At 41.2% G+C, this 27,283-nt stretch overlaps 3 protein-coding genes across 4 annotated transcripts; 2 read left to right on the forward strand and 1 right to left on the reverse strand.

Moving 5' to 3' along the window:
* Positions 1–75: 75 nt before the first annotated feature.
* LOC102229377 (zinc finger protein 208-like) lies at positions 76–20,963 on the forward strand. The gene is made up of 15 exons (XM_014474179.2): positions 76–787; positions 1,880–2,196; positions 4,049–4,127; positions 4,199–5,799; positions 7,419–7,713; positions 7,803–7,850; positions 7,951–9,352; positions 11,280–11,571; positions 12,847–12,945; positions 13,026–13,203; positions 14,595–14,662; positions 15,772–15,891; positions 16,656–16,923; positions 18,401–19,146; positions 20,498–20,963. Exons 1-15 carry the CDS (start codon positions 382–384, stop codon positions 20,762–20,764), a joined length of 6,186 nt encoding a protein of 2,061 aa, XP_014329665.2. The 5' UTR covers positions 76–381; the 3' UTR covers positions 20,765–20,963.
* Positions 6,262–9,560, forward strand: LOC106700102 (gastrula zinc finger protein XlCGF57.1-like). 2 transcript variants are annotated; one of them, XM_023351354.1, is made up of 4 exons: positions 6,262–6,694; positions 7,419–7,713; positions 7,803–7,850; positions 7,951–9,560. In XM_023351354.1, exons 2-4 carry the CDS (start codon positions 7,434–7,436, stop codon positions 9,384–9,386), a joined length of 1,764 nt encoding a protein of 587 aa, XP_023207122.1. In that variant the 5' UTR covers positions 6,262–6,694; positions 7,419–7,433; the 3' UTR covers positions 9,387–9,560. The 2 variants fall into 2 exon arrangements, with proteins under 2 accessions (XP_023207122.1, XP_014329666.2); XM_014474180.2 differs by having other exon boundaries at positions 6,262–6,419.
* A 1,337-nt stretch (positions 20,964–22,300) lies between the features above and the next one.
* Positions 22,301–26,811, reverse strand: LOC102229118 (insulin-like growth factor-binding protein complex acid labile subunit). Its single transcript, XM_005813245.3, has 3 exons — positions 26,724–26,811; positions 26,303–26,524; positions 22,301–24,389 (listed from the first exon to the last, which is right to left on the reverse strand). Exons 2-3 carry the CDS (start codon positions 26,516–26,518, stop codon positions 22,629–22,631), a joined length of 1,977 nt encoding a protein of 658 aa, XP_005813302.3. The 5' UTR covers positions 26,519–26,524; positions 26,724–26,811; the 3' UTR covers positions 22,301–22,628.
* Positions 26,812–27,283: the final 472 nt, after the last annotated feature.

Raw genomic sequence — 27,283 nt, forward strand, 5'->3', positions numbered from 1 at the left:
ATTTTGACGAAAACATATTAAAAAAAACCATTCATATTAAAAAGAAAACAAAATATATGCATTTCTGCTTTTACTTTCAATTATGTCCGTTTTTGGTCCTTCTCAAATTGCGGAGATAAATGTGTCCGGCAGGTGGCAGTAGTGCGCCCTAATTGTGCCTCGTCATCAACGAAGCGGAAGCGGAAATGTAGTTCGGAGCTGTTTCACTGTCACACAGGTTATCATTTAGAGAGCCGACCGTTGGTGTTAGCTAAAAACAGAGGCTGTTTTGTTGTTTGAAGTTCACTCAAAACCGATTTAAAGTTCGTATTTTAGTTAAAATATGCGCTTGAATCCAACGAGTCGAGCTTTGAATACTCATATTTAAAAAAAACAAACAAAATGGAGGCACGCTTCGGAAGAGAGTTAGCGTCCGCGGTGGAAGTGGCTCTCCGGGCGGCCGTGTCCGTGTTCAGGGACGTGTGGCTCGGAGAGACTCGGAACTCGGACTGGGACGAAACGAAGCTCGGTGAGATCCAGGAGATCGAGCGGTTCCTGGTCGATCAGATCCAGAAGGTGTTCGCCGAGCTTTGGGAGGAGAACGAGGCTCTGCGGACCAAAGTGGAGCAGCTGGAGGACGTACTGCAGAGGAAAGCCGGGCGGCTGGAGCAGGAGCTGGAGGCCAGAGTGGGTCAACTGGGCCGAGACATGGAGCTGCTGGAACAGGAGCTGAAGACCATAAGCGAGGCCCCCGGGAAAACCCACCAGGACGGACCAGAACAGCAGCTGGAGGACGGACCAGCAACCGGTGAGACTCTTCTGTAGTCAGTAGGTTCCTGCTTTGGTTTAATCATCATGGAAAAACAATATTTTATGTTTCAATTATATAAGAAAAGTGGTTAGAGTAGCAAAAAATTACAACTTAAGAGAAGGACTCATTCAACTTACTTTTACTCAACAAAAAAACTAAAAACAATTAAAAAAAATACTTAAGAGTTGCTAAAAAAAACAACTACTTAAATAGACTTTGGCTAAATACAATTTTGAAAAAAAGAGAAGGGGAAAAAGAACAGAAAATGTGGAATATTGTCCGTAATATTGTTGTCGAGGTATTTAAACAAATATATTCTTCTATCAGCTTTTGGCAATATCGCCTGGTCCAGCAAGATAACAAATGTAGGCAGAAGAGACATTTTTATTAATCTTTTTCAACTTAAGCCTTATGAAACCTACAGAAAACCTAAAGAACAAGCGAAAACCTTTTTTGTTTTTGTTTTGTTTTTTGAAGACCTATAAGTTGACCAAGTTTTCTTTTCCTTCCTAAAATCTAGATTAAAGTGCTTTTCCTGGAGGGGAGCATAAAAAATATGCAAAAACAACATTTTACAAATTGTGTTTTTGTATTAAGCTGTTTTGACTATTAAAAGTTTTTTTTTTTTTGTCATTACTGGAGCAACCGACCAAAAGAGTCGAAATGAAGAAACAGTTTTTAAGACATTTTCACTATTAAAAGTATTTTCCTTTCATTGCGACAGCAAACAACCAAGAGTCAAAAAATTTTTTTAAGTATTGTTTTTTGTTATTTTTCTTTAAGGGGAAAAAAACTACAAAAATTATGTTCAAGTAAAAAGGAAAAAAAAACAATCTAAATTCTAGATTACAATATTTTAAAAGAAAATTAGAAACCAATTCTTACAGTAGGTCATATATGTTCACTGTTCATTTACTTCACCTCTACAAATAGAAAATAACATCAGATACAATGAAGCCTGTGTACTAACCGGAGCTGAAATGACAGGATCAATCAATTATCACCTAATTTAGTAATCGATTTCATCAGTGATTAACCTAAATGTTTAGCAGTTCACATCTAAAGTTTCCCTGCTGTCTGTGATTCCAGATGGATCGGCGCCGGTCGGCTCCAGCAGCGTGCCGTCTCCAGAACCGGACCAGAATGACCTTCCTGTGACCTCAGGAACCGCAGATTTCGTCACCTCCTCCCCGGATCGGTCCGCAGCCGTCTCGGCTCCTGCGGAGGCTCAGATGGTGTTTGTCGGCACGATTCCCTCCGCAGCCGCGGCGCTGCTGGTCGGGGCCAACGAAGTCTTCGCCCAGACTTTGACGGATGAGCTGGAGCTGAAACCTGAGTTGACGCCGCAGGATGCCGCCAGCCCCGACTCCAGCAGCGCCAGCGGTCTCTACTGCACTGAGGAAAAGGTGAGGGGACAAGATGGAGTACAGCAGGATGCCCAAAATGTGGCGCAGGGGCCATTTGAGGCCCTTGGACTGATTTTGTGCGGCCCTGACTGCAATTCAAGAATGATATACAGCCGCTTTTTATTTTTTACCAGGATAAAATTATTACCAACATGTCAAAAAACGTTAAGTATGACTAGTTCTGGGGCATGCTGTGGTGGCACAGGGGGTTAGCACGCCCCACGTTTGGAGGCCTTAGTCCTCGACGCGGACATCGCGGGTTCGACTCCCGGTCCCGGCGACCTTTGCTGCATGTCCTCCCCCCTCTCCTCGCCCTCTTTCCTGTCTGCCTACTGTAGCAAAAAATATGAGCCACTAGCGCCGCGAAAACTCTTGGAAAAAAAAAAGTGTGACTAGATCTGTCATGATAAACTTTACTAGATGATAAATTGTCCCAGAAGTTAATGCGATCATATTGACGTTTAGAGACAATTTTCAAGTAATATGATGCAAGAACACATTCTGAAAAAGATGAATAAACTTTACATTTTCATGGACATTTAACACTGAAACTGGAAGACATTATAAATATCAAATTTAAATAAACAAAACAACAAATAAAATGAATCAAAGTCTCAAAGTAAACAAAATTGTCCTTAAAAAAACGGCTAGTTGAGACCAAAACACCAGACTGAAAACTTTTATCATCCAGTTTTTGGTAGAAAAACAATAAATCATACAAATGAAAATGATTGAGTTTGCTTCAATTTATCATGCGATTAATTGATTTATTTCTTATTGGTTTTGTTATAACCAGACTTATAAAAAGTAGAACCACGTCTATCGGGAGACTTTTAATGAAAAGCCAATTTTGTTTTATCTAAATTTGCTTTTATTTCATTTATTAAGGGATTTTGAAACAAAATGACCCAAATCCTCTTCTTATAAATGTGGTTATTTGAGCCCAAAATAATTAAAAAATTAGATTTAAGAGAGATTTTGAATGTCATTTTAAGGCTCTTCGTTTAACATACAGATCAATGGAAAGTTAGGAACAAACAAGTGGACTAAAAGTCAGTGAAACCAGCGGTGTGGAAGTTTATAACGTACATCCAGAATAATCTAGAAAGCAAAAGGCAGCAAGTTTCCCGTCAGATAGTCGGTGGACTCTCTTGGATTGTGAACAAAATTGCAGCATTTGTTACATTTTCAGGTGCTGTGATTCGCTTTCACACTGTGGTGTTTCCATTGCACAATTCTAATTATGAAAATAAATTCACCTAATGAATTTATTTTTATTTTACTGGTTTGTACAAACCAGTACAAGCCAATTTAGAAAAAATTTATTGTTTTTCAATAAAAGGTTCTTGCGCTTGGATGAGGTGGTTATTTTTGGCCATATTGGAATTGGTTTGTTTTGCAAAGCTGCAAACTAAACACTTTTTCACATCTATATTCGAGCCGCACCAGAGTTCACTTCACCAAAATCTCCAGTAACACAGAAAAATGATGCTGCATTTATCTGTTTTTGTTGTTGTTGTTGGTAGAGAGATGTGAAAAGTCGCTTGAGGTCTCAAATATTCACAGATTTTTGATATTCATAGGCAGCTGTAATTTTTTTTTTGTTATAAAAGTTGCTAAATATAGCGATCACGGTGCTAAATTGGGTTTCTAACTGCTAACAAAAACAGACATTGGCTGATTGCATTGCTTTGGAAGAGAATATCGGTTTTTCCAAGTAAATATCAGCTGATCACACAAAATTTAGAAAATATCTGCACCACTAGCTGATACTGTCTGTAAGGACAATTAAAATTTTTTGGATGTTTTGATTTGGGACCAAAAAGTTTTCAAACTTCAAATCTCTTTTCAGATGCCACAGAATTCTTTAGAGGAGGAACCTTCTGGAGTAATGCAGCGCAGGAGGAGGAAGGCTGATAAAACTGAAAAGGGTATGACTTTGTTAGCTTCAGGGGTCGAATAGATAACATTCACCACTAATTTCTTTCTATTTCACTTTCAGTTTCATCCAACAACTCAACAGAGGAGGCACAGGTCCAGCCAGGTGAAGCTCAGGGAAGAAGCCTGAGGAGAACCTCCTCTCAAGCAGGAAAGCGCTTCTTCTGCGAGTATTGTGACACCGGCTTTCACTGGAAAAGTGACCTGAAGAAACACCTGAATGTACACAAAAAGCCCTTTCCCTGTGAGCAGTGCAGCAAAAGTTTCCCAGACAGGGAAGATCTGGAGAATCACCTTCTGAGTCACGACTCAACGAAGGACCTGCTGCCATTCCCGTGTCCGCAGTGCAAGAGGTCCTACAGGAAGGAGGAGTCGCTCCAGAACCACCTCAAGCGCCACCAGACGTCCAAACTGCCGAAACCGTTCCCCTGCGATCAGTGCGGCAAATCATTCAGGGCACAGCAGTCACTGGAAAACCACCTCCTGCGCCACGAAAAATGGAAGCTGCAGCTGAAGTGCCAGCACTGCGAGAAAACCTGCAAGACAGCGGTGCAGCTGAGGGCCCACATGGCCGTGCACTCAGAGGAGAGACCGTTCAGCTGCGCCACGTGTGGGAAGGAGTTTAAAAGCAAGGACACCTTGCGCTTCCACCAGATGGTCCACACAAATGCCAAGAAGTACAAATGCAACATGTGTGAAGAGTCCTTTAAGTACGCCCACTCGCTGACGGTGCACAAGAGGAAGCACACCGGCGACAGCCCGTTTGTCTGCGACGAGTGCAACCGCTCCTACAGAACCGGCACCGCTCTGAAAAGACATAAGGTCATCCACACCGGGGAGAAACCCTTCACGTGTCACATTTGTGGAGCAAGGTTCAACCTCAACAACAACCTGAAGAGGCACCTGCGCATCCACACTGGCGAGAAACCGTTCACTTGCAAGGACTGCGGGAAGAGCTTCTCTGACAACAACAAGCTAAAGTCGCACATGCTCGTCCACGGCGCCAGGAAACCCTTCATGTGCGACCTCTGCGGAAAGACTTTCCTCTTCAACTGCAGGCTGCAGATGCATCAGCGGTATGTCCACGCCGACAACTCCCATGCGTCAGACGGCGTCCTCCAGAACCGGAGGCCGAAGCCGCTGGTGAAACCGTTCAGCTGCAAAACGTGCCTGAAGGGTTTCAGTGCCGCTTCGTCGCTCAAGCTCCACGAGAAGGGCCACAGCGAGCACAAGGAGTTCCACTGTGGCATCTGCGGGAAGGACTTCCACAACAAGTACTCCTTCAGCTACCACCAGCGCAGCCACTCGGGAGACAAGCCCTTTGTGTGCGACATCTGCGGGAAGAGCTTCTTCCATGGCGCCAGCCTGAAGCAGCACGAGCGGATCCACACGGGCGAAAAGCCCTACAAATGTGACCAGTGCGATAAGGAGTTCAGGACGGATGGAAACTTCTACCGCCACCTGAGGATCCACAGCGGGGTAAAACCTTTCGAATGCAGCTACTGTCAGAAGAAGTTCCACCAATCCAATCAGCTGAAATCCCACCTGCAGGTTCACACGGGCCAGAAGCTGTACTCCTGTCAGCAGTGCGGCCATGGCTTCTCCGATTCACGGCAGCTCAAGAAGCACAGCTGCGACGGCCCAACTCATATGATTAAACTGGAATGATTTGCTGTCTTTTAATACAAAATATGCTTTAAATTTGTAGTTTCATAGAGTTAAAGGGATGTTTGTTGATCCTGTGTAGCGTGTTTGTTCATTTCTGTAATGCATTTGTCATGACAGTTCATGTGCAGGGGACTGATCACAAATTGTCAGTTAAAATAAACCTACAGATGGCCCGGAGTGGCATTTAAAGCTGTTTTATTTGAAGAAACTGTGGATCTGTTTCCTTTAAACTGTAATTTATTTTCCTAATCCATTACTAACCAAAATTATTTTTGCAGAAGCGAACTTGAAGATCTACATAATTTGTAGTGAATAATTCTCTTTAACATGACGGTAAATATATTTCTTTCTCCGTGTACAGTACATTGCAAATAAACAGTTGAAACGGAAAATATGCTTCGAGTTTTATTTTTGAAAATCTCCACGGAAGTTGATTCCATTTCCGGAAGAACGCTGCTGCCTCGACAGCCATAAAAAAAAAGTTTAAAATGGCTGATAGCTCCGTGTTTTATTCCGAAGTGAAATCCATTTTAGAGACGCTCATAATGACAGCGGTCGATGTTCTCGGAGTTTCAGACAAAGGAACCGATAAAACGAGGCGGACTCTGAGAGGCCAGGTGGGTTCACGGTTCTTATACACCCGGATCAGAGACGCTGTTTTCTGGGGGAGATTGTGTCGTCGGGACGAAACCCAGAGCGGTAACGGAACGGCGCCATAACAAAGATGGCGGATTGTGTTCAACAAAAGCGGCACAAACCGAGATATTTATTCCTTTATTGCTTAAAAAAAGTTTTATTGACAGCTGATATCGGAGTTTTCTGAAGTATTTAGGGAAAGTAAGACTGAATTTTAAAGCGCAACTGCGGAAAATCATTTTATCTGGTTACAAAGGTAAGTAAATGAATCCTTAAGTTTTTTGTTTTTAAAAAAATCTTTATTGAACAATAAGTATGCCACACATTTAAAATGACTTAAAAAAACTGTATTTCATTGAATGTTTTCTGGTGTTTATTGTAGTCTGCTAGCAGATGATGAAGCACATTCAACTGACTACAAACCCCAAATGCTTAATTTATCCCAAAGGAAAATTAAATGCTGTCGTAAGTCTTAATCCAAGTATCGTCAAAGAGTTGTGAGCAGGAAGGATTTGTGGTAGCAGTCAGTTTCGCAACTAGTAGGGAGAAGCCTCTGACTGAAGACGTTGTTGTAAAACCAGTGTCATGTTGCCTCGGTAACTGTCCAAAAGTGAGAGCAACAATCCTTCCAGATGCACTGCAAAGAAAACCAGAGGAAAGGTTTTACAAACATGCAGCAGTTTAACGGGAAAAAATAAAAGTCTAAGAAATAATAAATCAGAGCTATTCTAACATGCTGCTTCTATAGAAGGTGCAGTTTTAGAAGATAGTATTTCTGGTTTGTTTTAAATCAGTTTTAGTATTTATATGCCAAAATTTTCTCCAGAAACATTTTTGTTAGTAATTATTTCCACAGACAGAACTGGGTTGTCCTAAATTCTCGTGTTTATTTCAGTTAAATAGTATTTCTATTAAATGACAACATCGGATATATTTACTTGATAACACCGTTTGAATTTCCTTCGTTTTGTTCCCTGTAGCCGGATGTTGCTGCCATGTTGATCAGCGAGGCAGCCAGGAAGATCAGCAGCATTTTCTCGCAGCTCTCCTCGTCGCTTCTCGCTGAAAACCGCAAACTAAACGCACAGCTGGAGGCCGAACTGAAGAGCGCAGCTGAAGGTTTGGAAAACGCCCGGCTGTGGCGGGAGAACGTGCTGAACGGCGGTCCGGTGCTGCTGGAACAGAGCAGCACGGTGTTCCCCAAGAAGCCGCTTATTAGACTGAACAAAAAGATGGACGATGGAAATCCTCCTGCAGCCTCTGCAGAGGTGGAAGGTGAGTTTTCATGAAACAGAAAAACTGAACTCTGCATTCTTTCAATCTGATCCCAGCTCTTCTTCTTCTGTTTCTAATTTCTGTTTCAGACATTGGAGAGACGATGCAGATGCCTTCGTCTCCTTCTGCTGAAGAAGGTCAGATTTATCTTTACAGAGCTTAGCAAGTTTTCTGAATGACACTCTGAGTCATGTACATTGTAATATTAGCAGTTAAAATGTTTTTTTCTCTGTTTAGACACTGCTGAGGATTTAGCTGCTCCAAAAATCCCTGAACTGGAAAACTCTGAATCCCAGAAGACGCAGGAAGCAGCGCTGAAGCCTAAAGGAAAGGAGTTTGTGTGTGAGCTCTGCAAGAAGAGGTTTAGCCGTCGGTTTCACCTGGCAAAGCACAAGAACACTCACAAGGAGCAGCGGCCGTTCGCCTGCGACCGCTGCCCCAGGAAGTTCAGGACTGCAGAGACTTTGGAGCAACACCTGCTGCGACACGAAGAGAAGAAACACGCTAGCTTCCAGTGCCAGCGCTGTGAGAAGTCGTTCAAGACAAAGATGAATCTGAAGACACATCAGCTGGTCCACTCAGACCTCCGACCGTTTAGCTGCGGGACCTGTGGGAAGGCCTTCAAAACCAAGCACAACCTGCAGGCACATCAGGCGGTACACCTGGCAGAGAAACCACACAAGTGTTCAGAGTGCGGGGAGAGTTTCAGATGCGCCGTCAGCCTGCAGTGCCACCGTAGTGTCCACACTGGTGAGCATCCCTTCACCTGCACAGCATGCGGCAAAACCTTCTCCAGCAGGCGGTCACTCCGGACGCATCAGGCAGTCCACAGGGGGAAGGTGTTCACCTGCGAGACGTGTGGGGCGGGATTCACCCTACGACAGAACCTCCAGAGGCACATCCGCATTCACACAGGTGAGAAACCATTCGCATGCAAGGTATGCGGGAGGCCCTTCATGCAGGACAACAAGCTGAAGGCGCACATGCTGCTCCACGGCGCTGCCAAGGCATTCATGTGCGACCTCTGCGGGAAGACGTTCCTGTACAACTGCCAGCTGAAGAAACATCAGAAAGCCGCACACGAGAAGAAGCAGGCGTCAAAGAGGCGAGGTCAGGAGAGAGGCGAGCGCAGGGTGATCTACCGGCGGGACAAAACCATGCTGGACATGACGGCGTTCAGCTGTGGCACCTGCCGCAAAGGCTTTGACTCAGCTGCTTCGCTGCAGAGGCACGAGCTGATCCATGCTGGCGGCGCCGCACAGTATGCCTGCGACCAATGTGACAAGTCGTTTTTCTACAAAGCCACCTACGAGTACCACCGGAGGATCCACTCCGGGGAGAGGCCGTTTGCGTGCGATGTCTGTGGGAAGCGGTTCGTCATCCGCCAGGCGCTCAAGTCCCACAGGCTGCAGCACTCTGGAGAGAAACCGCACAAGTGCAAGCAGTGCGGCAAGGACTTCCGTATCTACACCAACTACCTGCGACACCGCCGTGTCCACACGGGGGAGAAACCCTATGAGTGCGAGGTGTGTGGGACTCGGTTCCGGCAGCTCGGACATGTCAAGTTCCACATGCAGGTCCACACAGGAGAGAGGCCATACTCCTGCAGCAGCTGTGGGCTCGGCTTTTCAGACTCCAGGTTACTCAGGAAACATAACTGCAGTGAGAAATAGGATGGATGGATGGATGTGAGAAATAAAAAGCTTTTTTGACAAGTATTGGTCACTTCAGCTTTCAAGAACTTCTAATGTTGCTTTATGGTGGATTTCAGTTTCTTTAAAGGGACAGTATTATGTAAAATTTACTTTTGTGAGCTTCATATCATGCTATAAAATTATTCCCTCATTAAAAACACACCTGTAGTGTTGCCTTGATTCTTTCATGCATGTTTGAAAAATCCTTGAATCTCCATGGCAACCAGTCAGCAATGCAAAACGTCTGGGTGGCCCTAGCTCCACCTTTGAGGCACAGCTCCTCCTCTGAGCTGCAGTTTCCAAGCTCCAGAGCTTCTGCCTCACAGAGCACCTTCCCCCACTCGGCTCCTTCAGACTAGTCAGAATCAATTACCAAACACATGGGGGTACATCAGCTGAGCTCATTATAGGAGCTACTTCTCAGAGCGATGCTGGTGAAACGTAAAAGGGTTTATAGTTGTCACAACTTCCTGAAGGCGGAGTTTCAGAAAGAGCAGGAGTTTCTTAAAGAGACAGAGGCCCAATTTCAAGGTGTTAAATTCCAAAGTAAATTTTTTTTGTCATGTTAGACATATGTAGCATTTTTACAACAACTGAAGGTAACAGGGTGCCATTTTACAGCACAACGTGCCTGGAAAACACTAAATACTGTTTCTTTAAGCAAGTTGAAATGTGTGGTAATCTCAAATGAAGAGTAAAAAAATCTACAGTTTTTTGATGTTAAGAGAATAATTTACACTGACATACTTGGATATGGACCGGGTCGGTTTGTTTTTAGTATCCCTTCAGATAAATTTTGTTGCAGCTCTGCGCTGCACACAGAAAAACGGAATTGAACTCCCTGTAGTTACTGCCTTTGACCATTGGATGGCAGCAAACACTCAGTTTATTAATGTAATGCTGTTTTATTTTTCCCCCCTCTGTGAATTAAGTAACCAAAACAAAATCTGCTGAAAAGAGGTCAATTTGCCAGTCTTACATAGTAGATCTAATTTAGATCTATAGTTTATTTAAGGTTCATTTCAACTGAATACAGGTAAAAACAGTTTCACATTTGTAAAAACAAATTGTGCTACTTTCTTTTCTGATACAGTAGAAAAGAATAACAAATGTACATGACAGCACCTGCTCTGCATTCAAACAAGAGCAAAGGAGGTGGATTAGTAGAGAACAGTTGATGGTGTCATCCAGGACACGTTGCTGTGAAATTTCATCTCTGCTCCCTGAATATTGAGCTGCTGGCATCCATGAGAAATCAGCAATGTTCAGTCAGAGGCCTCTCCAGATTCAGTGCGAGTCAGACTGCTATAGGATCCTGGCTGGATGATAAGGCAATATTTAATTTATCTTTGGGATTAAAATAATATTTTTGAACTGAATTAATATTAAACATAGCATGACTGACTGTACGAAGCAATTTCTGAGTAAAAATGTTATTTAGTTATTTAAATGTATAGTCCTACGAACATGAAGTAGGCTAAAAATATATAAAATAAAAAGCAGCACAACATTTACTGATCTAAAGAAAGAAAGAAAAAACAGACGAGCAATAGTTATACACATCTATTTAACGAACTAGATTTTAAAAAAATTTTGGTCTTGCAGTTTTTGATTTGTCCTCTAGAGAGCGCTGACCATTCGTGTAGTGACGTAGCCGTGCTTCCGCTTTAAATATTCGTAATAAAACTAAATCACGAATCAAATTTCATAACATGCTCTCTAATTTCTCTTTTTTGTATAGTATAAATCATAGCCTGAATTTGTAGCATAAAAATCCAGTTTTAACTCCCTCCTTTGCTTCTACTTTTCAAAAATCAACATTACACGTTACGTTGTGGTGACGCGTGTTTTATTTTGAAGGGCGTGAACCAGGAAGAAGAAAAAAGAAGCCGTCTTGGTGTCACGCGTGGTTTCCACCCTAACAACAACATTTCTGCACTGCTGTTGGATAAACGTTGAACAAAACGGACAGAAACTTGTTGGACCGACCGAGCTCCACGTAAATTTCCGCAACATGTCCGATTTAGAGGCGCGAGTCTGCGCCATTTTGGACGTCATGGTAACGGCCACCATGTCAGAAATGGACAAAGTTATCGGCAGCTCGGATCCCAACGAGGCTCCGGCTTGGACAGAAAATAAACAGACGTCCTGTTTGGATCAGAAGGTAGCTGGAAGTCCGCTGGTTTCGGTTCTGGTTCTGGTTCTGGTTGCTTCCCCGTTTCCAGGGATCCAGACAAACAGCTGATCATAGAAGTACAGCAGCTAGCTGTTTGCTTCAGAGTTTAATGCGGCGGTTTATCTGCACTTAGATTTATTTTTGCGCCAAAATGGCATGGAAACATGAGGCTGTAATTCACTTAAGTTTAATTATAATCCAGATTATTCCAAATTTGGACACACACGCCGAGGCCTGTCTACCTTTTGTATATCTAGGAGCATCTGAACCAGAACTAATGTTGAATTTTTCACAGATATTCTTCTTGTTGTGACACTTATATGGCTTCTGCCTTATTATATGTAATGAAATTACAGTGCAGTACATCATCCTAGTCTTGTAAAGCCATTGTTGTATTAAAGTGTGCTGTACTGGTGCAGTTGCGCCAAAATATAGATAATATTGATAAGATATATTATAATTTTGATAAGAAAATCAATACTTTAGTTTTAGTTTCTCTCTCGAAATTATATTTTGTTTTTATATTGCAGTTTCTCAAATCTACCTTCCAATAGATTTTTTTAATTTGCTCTCAAATTACAATTCTTAGAATATTTTGTTGTTTAGGAGAAAGCGCACGCAGATCATATTAATATAGCATTAGGGTGTTTTGTAGATACCTATAAACTTTGTCTAAATTCAAAGGGAAAACTCAGAAAAACACATAAAAGTCAGACATTTGTTATAAAAAGTATCGGTATCGCATTATTGACCCGATATTTACTTTGTTTCGGATTGATACCTAAAAATCCTTCATTGTACATGTTTTATGACCAGTAATTATACTTTTTTGGTTTTTGCGACGTCGTGTTTTACCATTTATTCTACATTATATTTAGAGTTCCTAATTGCACTTTCTGACCCATTTGAAAAAAAGTTTGTTGCTGTGGTCAACCTATTGCTTTAGTTGCTTTATTATTTATTTTACATTAATAATACTCCTAACTACACTGATTGAACAAATTAAAGTTGTTTGCACATGTTTGACCTAGAAGCTATTAGTGTATTAAAATGAGCTGTGCTGGTGCAGAGTTAGTAAAAAAGTGTAATTCAGTACAAATAAACACTTTATGTCAATTCAGCTGTTTTTCAATAAACTAAACCTCAGATGTTGTGATTTGCGTCCCTGCAAATCATTCTGTTATTGTGTTTTTAAATCTACTCATTTCAGTTGTGATGTTTTGTCATTTGACAGAATTTAGCGGTTTGCTTTTTCTCCTGAAGGTGATGCACTTCAACATCCTCCTGGCGTCTCTGGCTCAGGAAGCCGTGGAGAAGATCTGCCAGCTGTTTGAGGAAAGTTCGTCGGTGCTGCAGCTCGAAGTAGGCCGCCAGCTTTTACCCTCCGTTTTCGTCCTGAATCTAAGCGGCTCAGATTTTAAGACGCTCTGCTGGTGCTGCAGGTGTCGCAGGGCGCGGCAGAGATCGAAGACCTGAAGACGAGGCTGAGGGAGGTGGAGATGGACCTGAAGCTGGTGATGGAGGGAAGCGCAGAGCTGGGAGGCCAGGAGGAAGTGACGGAGGAGCAGACGGAGGAGAGGAGAGAAGAAGAAGAAGGATCCCCGGGGAATCTGTGCAGAGGTGAGCGCCCGACCGTCTTCACTCTGCCCGACTTCACTTCCAGCTGCAGCAAAGCAAATATATCACGGTTCCTTCTTATATTTGCTTCTGAATTGTCAAAGTAAAAGTTTCCATCAGTTCCTACAGGACGTTGAATATGAGAAGGGCAGGCAGTTCTTAAAGGGGGACCTATGATGAAAAATTCACATTTTGCTTTTATACTTCCATTTGGGTTTCTACTACTTCTAAAAACAGAGCCCAAGCATTTAAAAGCAAATATTTTTTGGTGTCTGGAAAATGAGCCGTTTTAAAAACCTCCAGAATGTAAAGTCACAAATCAGCAGGAACTGCTTGTTACCTAGCAACCCCAGCTGAGTTCCAGTATGTTTGGTCAGCTGGTTTTACTGCGGTATGCGCTGTACAATGGCTGCTGGAAGAGACAAGTGTTCTGTTGTTGACTTACCATCCAGAAACCACTTGCTGCATCTTTGGTGGTTGTGCAGGAGGCTCCACTTCTGCTTTTTAAAGATGTACAGTTGCGTAATTGCAAATCAGTTTGCAGTCAGATGCAAACTGATGTGATGTGAGTGTAAAAGTTGAGTTGGGGGGCGTGGCCAGCAGCAGATTATTTGGATTTAAAGTGACAGGATGCCCTAAAACAGCTCCAAATAGGCAGAACTGATCAGACTAAAATCTCACTATCTTTTTGTGCAAAGAATAGGAACATGTTTGTTTATAGACATAGATTTATCCTAACCTGTTTGAGGAATCATAACAGATGACCTTTAACCCTCTGTTTTAAATTCTGTCACAAAATGACGCCTAAATACATGGATAGTTAAAAGTGCCAACAATAAATCATTAAATAGTCAAATAGGTCATTCATTTTCATAAAAATTTAAATATATAGATAAAACATGTTAATTCAATAAATAATCTAATTATTGCTCAAAGGTGTTATTAATCAACTAAAAGAATGCAAAAAGTATTTTATTTAAAGGTCAGAAAGGGCCTCAATGAATTAAATTTTTATACAATATTTTTATATATAATTGATCAATAATGTCAGAAAGATATTTAATATAATATCTTTCTAATATAATAAAAATCCACATTGTCTCTTAATCAGGCATGTTGAAAGACGACTGAAAAAATGTCCGCCTGTTTAGGATGAAATCACTGAGATCAAGCAGAGAAAACATAAAATTATTGATAATTATTTAGAGGTTTGATTTCATCAAACCAAAGAAAAACAGCGGCTGAACTCAGGGCTGTTTAATAGTGAAAGTAGCGTGTAGCATGTTCTTCACTCATGTTTTAATTATTAAACATTTAGTTGATTATTTATTGAATTATGCATACATGACATTGTGACGTGTCTGTAACTCATGTTGCTCTTTTTTTTGTTTTAGTTTTTGGAGGTGAAAGCGGAGTGAGGAGGTCGCCTATTATTCACCTGTGGAAAAGCAGAACTTGTGAGGTAAATTTATGGCTCGTAGTGAGTTTTGTTGATCAATTTAAGCCTTATTAAATGACAGTTCTGTCCGAAAACTCCCGATATTCTCCCGGATGTTGATTGGGGAAGAAGTCCATGATTAGATGCCTTGAATCCGATATTTAAATCTCTTTATGGTTAGAAATCCACGCGGAGAGATGTTGGAGTAGGAAAATAAAGGATTTGAACTTCCTCCTTCTCTCTCTGAATCCATGAAGCCTCTTTCTCAATTCATCTGGGATTTGGGGTCATAGTTCACTCTGCAAAAACATAAAACATATTTTTGGTCTATTTTCTAATGCTAATATCTTAGTGCACTTGAAATATGATTAAACTTTTCAGCAAGATAAAGGAGCTTGATTTAAATCAATAATTCCTTATTATTGTTGAAAAAGTTCTAGATCCACTGGCAGATTATTTCACTGATGCCAAGACATTTTTCCCATGTTACAAGTGAAATAATCTGCCAGTGGATCTAGAACTTTTTCAACAATATTAAGATATTATTGACTTAAAATAAGCTCACATTTCTTACTGAAAAGTTACTTGTAAATTAGCTTTATCATATTTCAAGTGTACCAAGATGTTTCCACAAGAAAGTAGACCAGAAATACTTAAGAGTTTGTTTTTGCAGTGCAGATATTATTTGAGCTTTTAGAATAGAATAGAATAGAATGGAATTACTTTATTTATCCCAGCAGGGAAATTATTTTGCAGTTACAGCAGCATAGAGACAAGACACACGACATCCACCACTGAGTAGCAATGTAGACAAGATAAAATAAAAATAAAATATAACATGCTGTCAATATAAAAAGCAGCTTAGAGCAGACCTTGCAAGGATTCAAAAATGCAGAAACATATATGTACAGCAAGTGTGCCACAGTGCAGTTGTGCGAAATTGGACTGATTAGTGCAGAACAGAATAGAATTGAGATGCTAATTAGAAACAATCCTTTAATGCCAAGATTATTCATCATGGCAAACGTTCAAAAGTGAAACCAAAAGTCCTTCCAGCTGCTCGGCATCCAGATCCAGATTTAAAGTGACGCATCAGGATTATGTGTGACTGATTCTTCCTGTCTCACCTGCAGTCTGTCTCCGGTCAGGACAGCATCCAGTCGGTTTTACTGAAGCAGGAGATCCTGAAGGCCTCGGGCATTTCCGACCCGAACCGAAACGATCCCGCCGAGGAAGACGGCCCAGACTACACGGTCAGCTGCTTCATAAACCTGTTTGTCTGGAAGCTGTGGGTTTTAACTAGGACTGTTAACGTTAACGCTTGTGATTAATGTGAAAGGTTTACATTAAAAAGATTTTCTTTCCAAACGCCTTAATGAATTAAATAAAAGCAAATGTAGGTAAAGGCAAAGTTGGCTTTTTAGTAAAAGTCTCCGGATAGACTTTTTATAAAAGCTTGGTTATAACAAGACAAATACTTTGTGTCACAATAAGCAATGAATCAAATAATCACATGATAATTTGAATTATATAATAATTTCCATCGTTTTTCTCTATCTACCAAACACTGGATGATAAAGGCAGCGAGACCTACAGGAAGTGTTTTGTTCTCAACTAAAACTTCTTTTTGAAGGATAATTTTGTTTACAGAGACTTCATAATCCATTTTGTTTGTTGTTTAGTTGGTTCATCTTGGATATTTAAAATGTTTTCCACTTCCAGTGTTAAAAGTTTATTGATTTTTGAGAATGTGTTCTTGCATTCTGATGCCTTTATTACCATCACATCAGTTAAAAGTGGGTTTAAAACAACAAAATTCTCGTTTATCGCAATAAATTCTTTGACAATTTATCACATAGTAAACTTTGTGACAGATAATTTCTCTGTATTTGTAACTTAAATATAGACTAAAACCTTGATTTTGATATGAAACAAAAGCTGAAAAAGAGATTTTATGCTGTTGGATGAATGACAAACGATTTTTGGCTACAAACCACAACCTTCCATCATGTTTCAGGTGGAGATGGACGACTCGGTTTACACCATCAGAGCTAAAGGCCTGGTGAAGCCCAGGTCGCGGGTGCGAGGGGCGAAGGAGAGCCGGGGTCAGAGGGAGTCGCCCCTGAGCTGCAGGCTCTGCAAGAAAACCTTCAGCAACCTGCTGCAGCTCAAAGCGCACCAGTCCGTCCACGGAGCGAGCAGCGACAAGCCCTTCGTCTGCTCCCAGTGTGGGCGGGGCTTCTCCTTCCAGCGCAGCCTCAGCGCTCACATGCTGATTCACAAGGGCAAGTTTCCCCTCAGTTCAGTTTGTATGCAGTGAGTGACGCATGTAGATTCCAAGTCAAGTACATCCATTCATAGAATAGAATAGAATAGAATAGAATAGAATAGAATAGAATAGAATAGAATAGAATAGAATAGAATAGAATAGAATAGAATAGAATAGAATAGAATAGAACAGAATTACTTTATTCATCCCAGCAGGGAAATTATTTCGCAGTTACAGCATAGAGACAAGACACACGACAACCACCACTGAGTAGCAATTGTAGACAAAATAAAAATAAAATATAACATGCTGTCAATATAAAAAGCAGCTTAGAGCAGTCCTTGCAAAGATTCAAAAAAAATGCAGATACAGTATGTATATGTAAATATATGTACAGCAGTGTGCCACAGTGCAGTTGTGCAAAATTGGACTGATTAGTGCAGAACCATGATTTAGCTTTTATTGTACAGTGAGATGGCATGTGGCAGGAAGGATTTCCTGTATCTGTCCCTACGACAGCGGAGCTGGAGCAGCCTATGTGAGAAGGTGCTCCGCTGTCTGTCCACTGTGTGGTGGAGAGGGTGCTGTTTATTGTCCATAATAGACAGAACCTTCTTCAGTGTCCTCCTCTCCACCACAGTTTCCAGGGACTCCAGCCTTAGTCCCAGTGCAGAGCCAGCTTTCCTGATGATTTTGTCTAGTCTATTAGAGTCGCTGGCTCTGATGCTGCTTCCCCAACACACAGCAGCAAAGAAGATGGCACCGGCAACAACACTGTGATAAAAGGTCTCCAACATCTTGCTGCACACATTGAAGGATCTCAGCTGCCTTAAAAAATAGAGTCTGCTCATCCAACTGGACCGAGTAATCAAACAAGTTCAATTAATTGTTTAGATTGGTTTAAAGGCTCGAGAAGACAGAGCAAATACACAAACAATAAACCAAACAACAGGCTAGATGTATTTTCTATGAAGTGAAAAAACAAGTTCAGAGTTGTCGTAATGCAAAAATGGAGAGTAGTAGGAGAAAGTAGCAGAGTGAGCAGTGGTCAGTTTGTCCTCTGGTTGCCTAAGCCTATAGCAGCACAACTACAGAGATACATCAGGATAACTTAAGCCAGTCAGACGATAAGCCCAATAAAAGAAGACAAATATATCAAAACTGAAAAATTTTCCTGTATTTAAAATATTTTTTTACTTAAATGATGGAATGCAGAGAAACTGTTGGAAACTTGTACGTCTTTCTCTAACGTTATGTTTAATGTTCTGTGTATTAAATATGGCACCAAAAAATATTTCCAGAGCTCAATAAAGGACAAAGTAGTGAAATAGTGAAAGCAATACATTTTTAAAAGGTCCGAATTAAGACACAAGATATAAAAAACAGCTGTTACAATGCTTGCTTATTGTTTTGTAAAACGTCTTTGAAAACAACAGTAAACTCAGGGTTTGCAATGTATTCTTACATTTTTCTGGTTTTCTTCCCGTTTGCAGATGAGAGGCCTCACACTTGTGACGTTTGCGGGAAGGGTTTCACCTTGAAGCAGCTCTTGAGGAACCACCAGCGTCTCCACGGCGACGTGCGTCCGTTCTGCTGCGACCAATGCGGCAAAAGTTTTTACAGAGCTCACGGCCTGAAGCTGCACCGGAGGGTCCACACCGGCGAGCGATTGTACAACTGCCACTACTGTGACAAAGGCTTCACCATACCGGGTAACCTGCAGCGCCACCTGCGCATACACACCGGCGAAAAGCCGTACAAATGCGACACCTGCGGCAAAAGCTTCAACCAGGCGGACACGCTGAAGGGCCACCAGCGACTGCACACCGGGGAGCGTCCCTTCAGCTGCGAGACCTGCGGGAAATCTTTCATCCAGAAGAACGCCTTGAAGATGCACCAACGGACATTTCACCTGGACGAGAGGAAACTCACCTGCGTCGCATGCAACACCGTGGTGCCTTGCATGGAGTCCCTACGCAAGCACACCCAGACGCACGCCATGACCATCCCGTGCAGCTGTGTGCACTGCGACCAGCGCCTGTGCACCATCACGGAGCTGCGGGAACACCAGCAGCAGCACACGCTGGAGAGACCTCACTGCTGCAGGATCTGTGGGAAGAGCTTCAAGTCGTCCAGCTACCTGAAGATCCACCTGAAGGCTCACAGCGGCGAGCGGCCGTTCGCCTGCGAGATCTGCGGACGTCTGTTCACGCAGCAAAGCAGCCTGAAATCACATCAGGTGGGTTTCTCTGCAGAATGGGAAGTTTTCTTATTAAATAACCAACATTTCACTCTCTGCTAAACTCATTTTTGATCCTAAAAAGGTACAAAAAGCAGCAGAATGTCCAATGTTTAATAGAGTTAATATAAATCTAGGTTAATAATTATTGGCTTCGCTAACAGTGTCTAGGAACTTTTAATTATTAACTTACGATTTCCTTTTTTCATGATATTAGGGGTTTAAATATAATGTTGCTCAGAAGCATCACAGCTGTAAGCATAAAAAATGGATCACTGGGTCGTTTAGCAGGATACTGATTACTGATGATCTATTTGATACAAAAGCTGCTTTTTTTTTCCCTAAAAATTTGGGTTTCTTATGAATAAACTGAGAACTCAGTCGAACACACCACTGGCAGCTTCTGCAGAAATAAAAATGTACTAAGCGTTAAAAATATTATAAAGTTTGTTTTATTTAAAATTAATGTATAAATGTTTGCACAGTCGAATCCCTCTTGTTCTTGGTGAAGTCATGATATTAATAGTAGCTGCATTTCCATTACAAATATGCGCAAAACTTTGTTGATGTTTAGCTAATATAAAAATAACGCAATTTTACAATTGTGGTTTTTCCCATTAAATAACAAATGCAGTTAAAATGAGACATGAATAAGTTTGTTTACGCAATAAGTCATTAAAAAACTTGCTGCGTCATCAACCTCCTACCACTTCCTGTCATCTTCTTTGTCTTTTCCATTAGCAGTAGCATCTGGTTGTTGATTTACATGAAGGTGACATTAAAAAGTGTCTACATTGCAGCTTTATGAAATAAACCAATTTTGACATTTTGCTGAAAAACCACCTCGATAAAACCTTTTATAAAAAAGTTTTTTTTTATTGGCGTGATTCCATTAAGTGAATTTATTTTTGTAATTCAAATTCATCAAATTTCTAAGGTCAATGGAAACACAGCTAACGATAGCTCATTAAAATTAGCACAAGCTCTAAACAAAACATTAGACTATTAGAGGATTAGCGAAAGTTAAATTAGCTTTTTGCTAGCATTAGCATTTTAGCTAATGCTAACTTAAAGTTAGCTATCATACTTGTGTAAGCCAACATGATGATGATGATGGCATGTAAGCTATCAGTATATCATATGATATTATTTATGTAAAAGCTTTCAGGGATGAACTTTGCAAATTAGCCATAACTATTCATTCTATGTTAAAATGTGTTCCTGTTCCCATCAAATAAATAAGAACAAAAGAATTATAGATTTGTTCATTTCCACCCGTTTGCAGGACTTTATGACTGATTTTGTGTCATAACATTGAATTTACCCGCCTTTCCCTTTCCTCTCTCTTAAGGTGGTCCACACCGGCGAGAAACCGTTCAGCTGTGACACCTGCGGGAAATCTTTTGGCAACACGGGCAACCTGAAGAGGCATCAGCGCATCCACACGGGCGAAAAGCCGTTCAGCTGCGACATCTGCGGCCGCTGCTTCAACCAGGGCAACAGCCTGAAGGCTCACCAGCAGATCCACACCGGGGAGAAACCGTTCATGTGCGACAGGTGTGGGAAGAGCTTCTCCTACCTGAGGAACCTCAAGGACCACAAGTGTTTCTACGTTTGAAACAACAGATCATCTGGTTCAGTTTGTGGATGTGGATTGACTCAGTTGCTGTTCAAATGGATTCATATCTGAACTTTTTTCCAAAGTTCTAGACAGTAGGTTGGATGTTCGTTTGGCTTATTTCTGAGTCTGTTGGGTCTTAAAAGAGCTGTAAAAAGATTTTTTTGAATTAAACAATAAAGAATGTGGTGACATTTTGTCCAGTGTTGACCCAACAAAATGCAGATTTACAGAAAAGATCAATTTCTAGATATACGGTAATTCAAGGTTTTTGGTGTCAAATTCTAGTCCTGCAACATATAGATGAATTAAATAATTAGCAGGAGTCTATAGAACAAGGGACAGGAGGAGGGTCTTAGTAATGTCAATCACTTGTGTGTACACGCTGCTCACACCATCACTCTTGCTTTGTGCTAAGCTACAGCTCTTTCTCCACCACAGAGGCCGTCGTGAATGCTAAGGCTAGTTAGCATAGCCACAGATGACGGCAGATAAACAGTTTTCCTGGAATGGTAAGTTGTTTCTGACATGTACAGCTTTTCACAATAATAATTTAATCTTTTTCCATCTGTTGCTGCTTGCAGAGGAAACTAATTGTGTTAATCTGAGTTCATCACCTTCAACAAACATTTAATGGCATTTATGATGAAAAAGGCATAACATTTTCTAACGAATTTCCTTAAATTTTTATGTCGTGATTTAAATCAGCAGACACAAAATGGTTGATGATTGGAGAAAAAACGAGAAGTTTCATTTATTCAAGTTTATTTGGTACACAAATTATTAGTTACAAACTAATCTTTTTATGTTGCTAATAAAAAGCCTGTACAATCAAAACCAACTGCTGAACATAAGATTGAAGAAAAACAAATGTTTTAAAGAAACAACAAATGGAGGAACATTTGAGTTTTAGTCGGATTTGCTCAGATCCAACTAAAAGTTGTGCAGCTTTTTGATCTTGGAGTTCAGACAACGAAGGAAGAGGACGTACAAGAAGTGTGAACCAAAAACACCCAGTAATTTTCTAGACAACTGGAAATTTTCTAGGACAAAAAGCCCCTGAAAATTTCAGAGTTTGAACAGTCAAACAATTGCTAGAAAAAAAAAACATTTTTAGATTAATCTCACAATTCTCTAGAAATGACATTTCTGTCACTTTTGGAAAAGTGACAAGTTTGCTTGGAAAAGACTCAGAAATTTGCCAAGAAAATCAAGGAACTTAATCTCAGAAGTTATCTATAAAAAACATCAAAGTTTAGATTCATCTGAATTTCTGTTTGTTTGTTTTAAGCAATTTTCTTTGAATTTTCTAGAAAATTTCAGTTTTTCTTTTTTTTTAGCAAGCTTGCGGAGAAATTAAACTTTTCAAGTTTAATCTAAAAAATTCAGAACTTTATTTGGCAAATGTGCCATTTTTTTTTTTTTTTACCCCTCCAGGGGGTCTTTTGTGGGCTCTAGTGCCCCTTATATGACAGTAGGCTGACAGGAAAGGGGGGAAGACTTTCGGCAAACATCGCCGGGTCCGGGAGTTGAACCCACAACGGCGACTCAAGGCCTCCAAACATGCATCGTGCTATCCCCTACGCCACCGCAGCACGCCCCAAATGTGCAACTTTTTAACTGAGAAATTTTTTTTTTTCTAGAAAATTTCTGAGATTTCCTCCTTTTTTTTCTACCTACAGAAGCCCTAATGTGCGCCTCTTTGAGTTGCTCCATCGTATAAAGCCCTTTGAATGTGACGGAGGCTTTAGCCGTTATGTTCTTTGAGTTTTAGTTGGATTTGCTCAGATTTTCTTGCCTGCGCCGTTTGATCTTGGAGTGCAGACGAGTAAAGGCAGAGGACGTACAGGAAGCGTGAACCACTTCAGAGGAAGCTGTGGGCTACAGCGATGAGAGAAGGCGTCAGGACGCTCAGCAGTTGTAGAGGAAACGAAGGCGGGCAGCGCGCAGCGGCAGCGCAGTGATCCAGTAAGAAGAGGGGCGACTTTGATTCGGACCGGAAGTAGCAGACCGGCTTATCGTTTAGTTTTTCTGTATTTACCTTAACCCAGTTGCACAAGTAGAAAATATCAACACTTGTACAGTTCCACATGTTATCAGAGAGGTAGATGAGTGAAAGCTTCTTTAGAGGCTTCAGAGTCTTGGTCTCTAAAGACAGGAGCCGGTTGGACTTCAGGCTCAGCTCCTGGAGGTCTTTAAGCCTCTGAAAGAGACGAGGATTGAGGCGACCCAGCTTGTTTCCGTCCAGGTTCAGCTCCCTGAGCTTTGGCAGCGGGTGGAAGAGCTCGGGGGTTAAACTCTCCAAGCTGTTGTTCTGCAGCAGCAGTGTGTGGAGGCTGCCCAGATCCTGGAAGGCGTTGTAGTGGACGCTGTGGAGCGAGTTGAAGCTCAGAATCAGGTTCTTAAGGTGGATCAACCCTTTGAAAGTGTCTGAGGACAACTCCGAGAGATTATTGTGGCCCAGATCCAGCGTCACAAGTTTCCCAAGAGCAGTGAAAAGATTTGAGGGAAGCTTAACCAACTGGTTTCCGTCCAGTTTCAAGTCTTTTAACCTGGAAAGCTCCCTGAACTGGTCTGAGTGTAGAGATGAAATACGGTTGTTGGAGAGATCCACTCTGGTTACTTTTGGTAAACCGTCAAAGACCGACTGGTGGAGGAAAGCGATGCGGTTGTATTGCAGGTGAAGCTCTTTGAGCGCCTGGAGCTTGTGGAAAAGGCCCTCTGGAAGCAGCGTCAGGGCGTTGTGGGCCAGCTGAAGGTTCTGCAGAGACGGCATGTTGGCGAACAGAGCAGGGTGGAGCTCCAGGATGTGGTTTTGAGACAGCAGCAGGTCTTGAAGTTTGTGCGACGCGGCGAAAACCTCCGGCGGCAGCGTTGAGATCTGGTTTCCGTCCAGCTGCAGATCCGACAGATTGTTCAAACTCCTGAAAACATCCGGTGGGAGTTCTGTCAGTCGGTTCCTGTAGAGATCCAGAAACCTGAGCTTGGCCAGGTCTTTGAAGACTTCATTTGGGAGAGAGGCGAGCTGGTTCCGACTCAGATCCAGATCAGTCAGGTTGTTGAGTCCAGACAGCGATCTGTCCGACAGATCCGTCAGGTTGTTGCTCGTCAAATAGAGATGATCCAGTTCAGTCAGAGAGGAGAAGGAATCGGCTGGAATGGTGACCAGCTGGTTTCCACTCAGATCCAGATGTTTCAAACCAGCCGCTCCTCTGAAACTCCCATCCTCCACTTTTACTATCCGGTTGTTGGACAAATCCAACTTCTTCAACATGGCGGAGCTCCTGAAGACGCTGCTCTCTATTTCCCTCAACCTGTTGAAGTCCAGGTGGAGCTCTGTGAGGCCGACGACGTTGTCCAGAACCTCCGCCTGCAGCGTTTCGATCTGGTTGTGGCTCAGGAGCAGCGTCTTCAGATTGGCCAAGCCATAGAGGAACTCCGGCGTCAGATGCTTGATGTGGTTCTTACTCAGGTCCAAGAAGACGAGGGCGGGGCAGTTCAGGAACTGGGCCGGATGCAGAGACGCCAGGTCGTTGTCGCGCAGCAGCAGCTTGGTCAGGTTGGTCATAGCGGGCCAAACCGGGTTCAGAGAGGCACTGAGCTGGTTCTGGGTCAGGTCCAGGACCTGGAGGTCACACAGAGGAGGTTAAAGATGCATTCAGCAACAAAAAACGAAGTTCTACATTTATCATTTGGGATATTAGAACGTCGGAGCAGTAAAGTCATAACAGGAGAATAAAGTCGCAAAGTTACGAATGTAAAGTCAAAATATTATGAGAATAAAGTTGTAATATTACTCAAATAATCATAATTATGTGAATAAAGTCATAGTAAGATGAGAATGCAATATTACAACAAAAAGTAATAATGCAAGAGTAAAATTGTTATAATTTGACAATATAGTAATACGAGAATAAATCTGTAATAATACAAGAATAGCCGTAATTACGAGGATAATGCTGTATTATGGGAGTAGTTAAAGTACGCAAAGAAAGTCACAATAATATGATTAAAGTCATAATATTACCAGAATAGTCATGATAATACAAGAGTTAAGTCTTAATACTACAAGAAAGTCTTAATAATATGGAAAAAGTTGTAACAATACAAGAATAAAGTTGATAATTCGAGAATAAATTTGTAATAACAGGAGAATGAGGTTGTGATAACATGGTAATATGGTAATAATACAACAATAGCTGTAACAACACAATCATAAAGTTGTGATATTACGAGAATACGGTAATAACACGATAATAAATCGACAAATACAAGAATAATATAACTGTCAAATAATAAAAGAATAGTCATAATTGTATGATCATAAAGTTGTCATAATTTGAGAATAAAATCGCAACTTTATGGGAACTACTATAAAAAATAAAGAGTAATGTTGAGCATCTTCTGAAGATAAACATTTAACTAACGAGCATCAAATTATTATCAGTAACAGAAACAAATAATCAAAACTGAGTTTATGTCAAAGAAAACCAGTGAGGCTGAACTGGTCCCATCATGTCTGAATAACCATCAAAGCCTTTTTCTCTTTAAAACCACTTTCTTCTGTTAATATTGTGTCTTAACATACTGTGACTTTATTCTTGTAATTAAAGAAAAATACAACAAAACACACAGGATTGATTTTAACAGCCACTGAAAACGCATAACTTTCTTTAAAAGTTTATATTAAACCAAAAAACACATTTTCTTTACATTTTCACAAGTAACAATCAGCTAATCTTAGTTTCAGGAGATTTGGTCATCAGAAAGAAATAAGGTGATACAAATCTGAAAAGTGTGGTGTGCTTTTTTTTGTTGTAAATCAGCCTCCTGCAGGCAGTGGTGTCCAAACTTTTTAAAAATGCTACATAATTCTACCTGGTGGGCAACAAATTAATAAGTATTTTTAATTAAAATGCCAGAAAAATAATTTCAACGTTGAACAATTTCCTAACTTGTTGGTCAAAACATAATTTTTAGTTTATTACCTGCAACAAAAATGAAGCTATCTTTGAAAACCCTTAACTTTAAGGAGCCCATTTGTGACACAGGGTCTGTTTTTGAGCAGATTTGAGGCCATGCTAACTAAAAAAACAAAACAACGAAACCGGGTTAATGAAATACAAACACCTAAAATTTTCAATAGAAGATATAAATGTGTCATTGAAAGTCTCATTCATCCATTCCTAAATTGTGGCTAGGGGCCGCACAGAACCACTCCAAGGGCCACAAATGGCCCCCTGGCCTCACTTTGGACACCTCTGTCCAAGAAAATGTATCTTTGATTGAATTGAAATTACTTTTTTTATTAATTGCCTCAAAATGACATTTGTGTAGAGTTGTTGGTGTGTAGATAAACTGAATGGAACACATTGAGAAAGCATCAGTGAACTTCCTGCTACCAAGGCTGTATGTGTGTCAGCTGGTTTCACAAAGCTTCTGCTTGCCATGTCAGTTCAGAGGCCACAGCAGCAGCGTTTAACCAACAACCCACAGCGCGCTGCGTGTGTCAGCAAACTGCAGCATGCAGCTGCGTACCTGCAGCTCATTCAGCCCGTTCTCGGGTATTTCCTCGATCTTGTTGTTCAAGATGAAGAGCTTCAGCGTTCCGGCCGGTAGCGGCGGTATCTGAGTCAGGCCTTTGTCCCGGCAGTCAGCCGTGGTCAGGTTGTCGAAGCAGCGGCAGGCGGGCGGGCAGAGGTCCGACGCCCGCGCCAAGAGGCCCAGAGAGGCCAGAGTTAGCGCTGCTAGCATCGTCAGCTGCAGCAAAACACAGAAAAACATTTAAATTCAAACATGGTCCTTCTTTTACAACCCCATAACACACTATTTGTGACTCATGTTGGACAAAAAGTAGAAAAGAAACAAGCAAGCAGGTTTCAACATTTATGTTTTTACCGTTTTATATTTTAGATATTAATGCACTTAAATGTAAATTTAGGTTTAAATCAAATCTTACCTCACTAGAAAGCAGCGATTCCTTGAAGTGTGTGTTCTTCAGACGTGACAGGAGGGTTTATTGATCTAACGGCTCACAAACAACTGTGGGGACTTTTTTTTCTTTTTTTTTTTTTTTTTTTTTTTTAGGTTTGAGTGTCTTTTAGATGCATCTGGTGAAACAGCAGAGAAAACTTAGAAGGTGTTTTTTAAAGAGAGAAAAAGGGACTCCTAGTGGTCACCGCCTGAGTTGTTTTCTAAAGGTTTGAGGGCTTTTCTTTCAATTTTTCCACTTTTTAACATATTAATGCTGTACGATTACATTAAAAAAGAACAAGAAAATTAGTTTGAACCTGTCTGAATACGATGAGGTGGGCAGAGTACCCAGAAACTGCACTCAAGTAAGAGCAGCACTACTTCAACATATCTTTAATCAGTCAAAAGTAAAAAGAAATCACGCAAGTGAGAGTAAAAAACTAACTGGTAAAAAGTCGACTCACGAACAAAGTAACTGATCAAAACATCAAAACAATTTAAGATTTAAAAATTACATCATCAGACAGACCAAAATATAGTTATGTT

Source organism: Xiphophorus maculatus, chromosome 18, assembly GCF_002775205.1.
Source record: "Xiphophorus maculatus strain JP 163 A chromosome 18, X_maculatus-5.0-male, whole genome shotgun sequence".
NCBI lineage: Eukaryota > Metazoa > Chordata > Actinopteri > Cyprinodontiformes > Poeciliidae > Xiphophorus > Xiphophorus maculatus.